The sequence below is a fragment of the Cimex lectularius genome, unplaced genomic scaffold, assembly GCF_000648675.2.
Source record: "Cimex lectularius strain Harlan isolate CLEC.00 unplaced genomic scaffold, Clec_2.1 scaffold217, whole genome shotgun sequence".
NCBI lineage: Eukaryota > Metazoa > Arthropoda > Insecta > Hemiptera > Cimicidae > Cimex > Cimex lectularius.
The window spans coordinates 251,008-257,619 of NW_019392871.1; the positions used below are offsets into that span (position 1 = coordinate 251,008).

The 6,612-nt window shown below is 35.3% G+C and overlaps 1 protein-coding gene across 2 annotated transcripts; it reads left to right on the forward strand.

Annotated features, from left to right (window-relative positions):
* LOC106661578 (transcription elongation factor SPT4) lies at nucleotides 1–3,828 on the forward strand. Of its 2 annotated transcripts, none has more exons than XM_014385090.2 (4): nucleotides 1–253; nucleotides 313–419; nucleotides 3,194–3,243; nucleotides 3,313–3,828. In XM_014385090.2, exons 1-4 carry the CDS (start codon nucleotides 185–187, stop codon nucleotides 3,429–3,431), a joined length of 345 nt encoding a protein of 114 aa, XP_014240576.1. In that variant the 5' UTR covers nucleotides 1–184; the 3' UTR covers nucleotides 3,432–3,828. The 2 variants fall into 2 exon arrangements, with proteins under 2 accessions (XP_014240576.1, XP_014240575.1); XM_014385089.2 differs by having other exon boundaries at nucleotides 2–253; nucleotides 3,194–3,249; nucleotides 3,313–3,760.
* Nucleotides 3,829–6,612: the final 2,784 nt, after the last annotated feature.

The following is a 6,612-nucleotide window of genomic DNA, read 5'->3' on the forward strand; positions in this document are numbered from 1 at the left end:
TCTTCTCAATATTGACCTCTGAGATGGTTGTTGCCTGTTTTACGATCGTTAAAACCTTTCCTTGCAAAGTAGGGATTTTGTTTTTTAAGTTTTTTTTTCTTTTAGATTTTTCTTTTGACATTATTCATTCAGAAACTAGTGCAATTTAAATGATATTCCTTATTTTATTTTGAGCCGAACTGTCATGTCTTTAAACAACATCGTGAAAGACTTACGCACTGCCCGTGCTTGTCTAGTTTGTTCCCTTATAAAGGTAAATTGCTTTGAGTCATTTTTTAAAGCTATCCTTTCATAAAATATTTTGCTTTTTAGAATTTTGAACAGTTCGAGTTCGATGGATGTGATAACTGTGAAGAGTTCCTCAAGTTGAAGAACAACAGAGAAAACATCATCGAATGTACCAGTAGTAATTTCAATGGGTGAGTATTTAATTATGTATTATAGCAAAAAGGGTTTATACCTATCCTGAGAAATTGGTGAACCTGAGAAACCTTGGTGAAGTAAAGTATGAAGGCTGCTGGTGTAGGATGGTATTTTCAGTGTATGGCTGTTCCTTTGTCATAGTGGTAGGTGGTTTACTCGATGGCTGTTGCCTTCGATGGATCTACAGCTAACCCTTGTGCACTATACCCAGACTGAAACACTTAAAGTATTCTTTGATCGGTTTACTTAAGGCTCAGCTTGGACGTCAGCCAACGTACCTTGTTGACAACCCAAATATTTTATAATGAAATCATGGTACAAATAACTTGCAAAGTGACAAAAGAGATACCTGGAGCACTGGTAATGGCTCTCTTAGATTATACCAGTCATGAAGGATCATTTTCAAATTGTTCAAACTACTAGGAAGCTTTGCAACTTCCTTTTTTAATTCAGAAATTACATGCAGTTGTATTCTGCCAGTCGCTAACAGTTGAATGTAAACAGCCCAGTTTATTTGTCAGTTTTCCTTTTATGACATCATGTCTGAACAATTAACTAAAGTAACTGTACAATAAAATCTGGCAAAACATCTGGTATTTCTTAAAGTGTACACTTAGGCCTGCCTCAAAAGGTGTGGTTTGGTTTATTCTACTACGTTGCCTGATTAACTCTCAATTAGTTGGCTGACATGTGAAGACTTTTCTTGGCCGGTTTCACACTGGGCAACTGGTGGAATCAATCTTCTCTTCCCAACGAGAGGTCAGTACGATGTTAGACCCTGAGGAAGCAGGAGCATTTCTTCAACAAAAAGAAGCAAAACAGGAGGAAACCCAGTCGTCACTTTCTCACAACTACTGCCACATACCGCTTTAATTTTGCAACTATACTCCTCATTCTTGTCCCATAACATGAGACTAATACGAATTTCTTCAATGAACTGTTCCACATTGAGTTCTATGGTGAACTTAGTTGACTCAACTAAGGCGAATAGTGTGAAAGATGAATGCTGAGTTGTGTCTTTTATATTGAGTCATCTAGTGAGAATGTAAGCGGTTTATTACCATGCCGTATAGTGGAGCTTGTAAACATAAATGTATATTTTATAATTTACTGTTAATAAGAAAAATTTACACAGTAAAAAATGTAAGCTGTTACTGCCAAGCTTTTGACTTGTTTTAAGGTCATCTTTTGGGGGCATTAGTGGCCGCAACGGTTTAGGTGTTGACACGGCACTCATCACTGTAAGGTAAAGGTCCTGGGTTCGAATCCAGCGGCTCTGCACTCAAACCCGGCACACTTACAAATGTGCTTTTTTCCAAAACACCGGCACCCCGAGGGTTCCTATAACCTCTTAGTTGAAACACCCTCATAAAAAAGTTATCATCAGGGCAAAACAATCTTAAATATGTCTATTGATTGCAGATTGTCATATTTAAGTTTTTTACATGCGATCTCAAATTTTTTTGAAAACCGACTCAGCCTTAACTTTGCCAAGGACTGTGGACTAACAGTTCTTGGCGATGTTGGGACTGAGTCAGTATTCAAAATTTGAAATTTAAAAAAAAAAAAACTTAATTATATCAATCTGTAGACATAAACATTGTTTAAATTTTACCAATACATGTAGGATGTGAAGAAAAAAAATGAATTTATAGAATGCTAGAAAATTTTAGACTAAAAAAAATGAATTTATACAATGCTAGAAAATTTTAGCATTGTGTAAATTAATTAAGGTTTTTAGTTGAGATAAAAAAAGTCAATGGCACGAGCGGGATTCAAACCCACAATCTTCGGCTAGATACGCCGCTACTCTACCACTTGAGCTACCGTGACTTCCATCCATTCGGACACCAACTTCCTATCTCAACCCCACCTTTTGAGATAGGAAGTTGGTGTCCGAGTGGATTGAGGTCACGACAGCTCAAGTGGTAGAGCAGCGGCTATCTAGCCGAAAATCTTGGGTTCAAATCCCGCTTGTGCCATTGACTTTTTTATCTCAACTTTTTAACTCAAACCTTAATTAATTGTGATATATTAATTGCGATAGCGGACTACAAAATTAGTGAATTGTGTAAATTCATTTTTTTTTCTTCTTCACTTCCTTTAGTATTTGTAAAATTTAAACAATGTTTATAAATCCCAGGCCCTGAAGATGATCTCAATAATGATGAAAACGTTGGCATGATAAAGCAATGTTTTTCTAAAACCTACACCAGACCGCACCTCATGATCTCCAAATAATCATTGGCTAATTAGGCTAACCTCTAACATTGAAAAACAAATGTGAGTGGCGCTTGTTCCTGCTGGCCAACCGCCTGGGTTAACTAGTTGACTGCAGTGAATGGGTTCTAGTTGTTTCCAATCATTTGTTATAGGACTACGCTATTTGACACCCCTCTGTTCAACTAGTTGAACGAACTAACCACCTGAAAGAGGCCTTACTGATTCTATAGTCACTATCATTATAATCATATCATGTCCTGATGTATTGTAGGCACCTCAGGGCCCATTGCTGAGTAACTTTAATACTTCAAATGTGAGATGGCTGTTAGAGATACGAGAAAAATCATTGGGTTTTTATAGAATTGGGAGTATTGTCGCTTCATTGCTCTGATTTTCTAGCTAATTTTTTAACTAATTTATATGGGCTGATGATATCAGTGTCATAACTAGCCATTTTCTTCATTGATAAAAATGAAAATTTAATTTCTTCCTCGGTGCTTAATAGAGAGAAATTTAAAAATGCTTATTTGTCATTTTGTTGTTGCAGCATAATTGCCGTCATGTCTCCGCAAGATAGCTGGGTTGCCAAATGGCAAGGTATTAGTAAGTAGTTTGTGGTAGTTAATTGTTTCGAATAAATATTTCATTCTATTTGTCATTCCACAGATCGATTTACTAGAGGTATATACGCCATTTCTGTCGCCGGCAAACTTCCCCACAACGTCATCAGAGATATGAAAAGCCGTGGGATTACATACCGAATTCGAGATACCAGCCAAAAATAAACTGTGTTCTTATAAAATTTGTAATTTAAGAGTTTTGAAGCTATATAACAATTCCAGTAAAGGAAAGGTTAATGTTTCAATTTGTAATTTTAAACGATAAAAATTATACATATGGAAACCTCTTCTTTCATCTTTCCAAACTGCAGTAATTCAAGTTAATGAAATTTGACTAAAAATGCAAGCAAATAGATGTTCAGTTTTTACTTTTAAGTGACATTTTTGTTTTATATTTCCCAATTATTTTTATTGTTTTAATACATAGATAAATCAAAATGTCTGTAGAAGTTAATGAATGTTTCTGGTCAAAAGATGAAGAACGCAAGGTGAAAAGAACCTCTAGATATGTATTTATTTTAAACCAATTTTTTATTTAATAAAATAATTTATCAACAACTTTTTTATTTATTTTTTTATTTCCCAATGATTTTTGCTGATAATAAAACACATGTTACAAGACTGCAATTACATTGCTGCACAATAAATACCACACTTGGATTTAATTTTCTTCCACGTTCCCCCAAGGGTATTTCAACTATGATGTTATAAAAACCCTTGGGTGCCTGTTTTTGGAAGAAAAAAAAACATTTGTAAGTATGTCGGGCATGAATGCAGGGCTTAAGCCAGGAACACACTTCCCCGATGCTACGCCATGCGACGCCTTGCCACGTTTTGGTGGGGTGTGCACATCTATCCGACGCAAGCACACGTCGCGTACAGTCCCCAGTGTTTATCACAATAATCACTATCACAATCGCAACGCATCTTTTGTTCTTAATGCACTATTTTGAGCAAAACCTTGTAATAAATTGTTAATTAAATTTTATGAGCACAACCATCTAATAAATTGTTTGTTAAACTTCATTGTTTTAAATAAAGTAGTAACTTGAGTAATGACTAAACAATATTTATAAAAACTTACGCATTTTTAATCTCGTTTAATTTGGTTTACATTAAAATAACATGTATGTAATTAATATAACAACAAAATTACATGTACTTAGTTTGAAATAAACTACAAAAAATATGAGTGTCCTGTTCTGATGCTACCCGACATTAGAAAATGGTGTAATTTTACGAGCAAAAATGAAATAAATTGTTGATAAAATTTTATGAGCAAAACTGTGTAATAAATTGTTCCAATTTTAGTATATGCACCGCCGAAGCGAGTACAATAAATTGTTAGTTAAATTATTATATCAAAAAATCGTATTCCGGTGTTTTGATTAATTTTCTACCAAACCATTAAAATTGATTTTTTAAATAAAAACTAATTAATTTTTAATCACAGTTAATTTGGTTTATATTAAAATAAGTATGTTGTAATTAATATAACGACAATAATACATGTAGTTTGAATAAAAATATGAGTGTCCGGTTCTTTTGTCTTCGACTGTACTCGATGCGACCCGACGAAAATCTGGACAGTGGGGATCGCAGAGCATCGGATAGATGTGCACTGGGGTAATGCAGCCTTATGGAAAATCGGAGTTTTGATTTGCGTTGGGTAGCGCCGCATGGCGTAGCATCGGGTGTGTTTCTGGCTTTAAGCTACAATTTTAAACTCAACTAATTAACTCCCCTCACAGGTGCCAAAGTTATGTACATTTTTCATTTTTCCAACTTGGTGGACTTCAAAAAATCGTAAACCGTAATGGACAATAATTACAATGTCACGTTTGAAGAGATCTGTCAACAAATTTCTGCATTCATAAAAACTGTTATCAAGTCCTGAAGTTGCTAAAAGAGAAAAAAACCTGTTACTGACATTACAACTCAGTTGATATATGACCTGCTTTGGCAAACCATCCAAACCAAAAGCCCAAGATGCCATCATGAAAGCATCCTGTATGCTGTCACTAGCTTAATCTGGGCTTGGAGTCTTGGAGCATATTATTGCCTTATGAAAATATGTGTCACTAGGTACATAAAACCAACATAACTATTGAGTTATCTGAGCATAACCTCACTTACAAACTCTGTTAAACGTGTATACACCATGATGGTCAAAGTAGCAGGCCAAAAGACATGAAGATGGTGTTATATGAAGGGTAGGTGCTATGTTTACAATCCTAAGTTCTCACTAATCTGTGCTTTGCTGTGCAACGTATGGCAGCATTCAAGTCTCAGTCAAGACAGCCTAGGATAGAGAAGCTTTGAGATCAAAGCTTGCATCCACCACATCACGTTTCATGAGCGGAGCTCAATGACACCACATTTTTTACCGTCCTACAGAAAATTCAACTATAGGATGGAACCTGACATTGTCGTGACCGTGACTACCTTTTTGGAAGTCGGACTGGTTGAGAGTGGTTCGTGCCAAAACCCCTCAGGAGTGGGAGAATGAAATATAGACCCAAGAACATAGAGCTTGTTTGGTTTTGAATAGTGGAATACCCCCTCCCTTGTTTTCTTAGCTTTCGAATCCGACACCGAGGACCTAGAGATGTGGAGACCAACCTGGCACGCTGCCCCTAAAGACACCACACCACAGAAAGGGCTCTTCTTTCGTCCTATTCAAGCACCCTGTACATACGTAGATGTATAATAAAATTGTGATAATAGTACAGTAGATAGTAGTTCTCAATATTTCTTTAACCCAAACTTGCTTCCAGGCTCCTGTAAAGAATACACTTGTTTTATTGACATTAGTACAGTTGTTAGTGTAAAGCACTGTATCATCAATCACTGCTGTGATAAAAGACAAAATATATTAAACTCAGTAGATAACTCTGGTGAGACATGGTATTTTTCTATTTTTTGCTCGAGTTTTATGGGGCAAAGCAGTAGAATTGCATGTGTCATGTTTTCCGATAAAAAAAGCAGTCTGACTTTACATGCACATCTTCATCATCTTCACCAATTCTATGTCATAATTGTCTTGTATTATTTATTCTGCTTTTTTGTCACTATAATCCATAAAATCTAAGAGGTTCATCTGAGAATTGTCGGAATACCAATATTTTTTCAGATTCGTAAGTTGCAAATACAATAGAAACCATTTATTGACATAACCATTAATTATGTCCATTTGCAGACATCTTTAAGATTGTTTTGCTCTGATGATGACCTAATAAGGCAAAAGCTTGGCAGATAACAATTGAATTTTATTATTTTGACTCATCTAACACTTTAACTAAAATATAAAAAGGAAAAATAGAAATAAAAAATTAGAAGGAAAAAG

Bases quoted from the DNA above. Each gene is read 5' to 3' on its own strand.
- LOC106661578 (XM_014385089.2), top strand. From the start codon at position 185: ATGTCTTTAAACAACATCGTGAAAGACTTACGCACTGCCCGTGCTTGT. The intron at 420-3,193 runs GTGAGTATTTAA...TTGTTGTTGCAG, and splicing joins ACCAGTAGTAATTTCAATGG to CATAATTGCCGTCATGTCTC. The intron at 3,250-3,312 runs GTAAGTAGTTTG...GTCATTCCACAG, and splicing joins TGCCAAATGGCAAGGTATTA to ATCGATTTACTAGAGGTATA.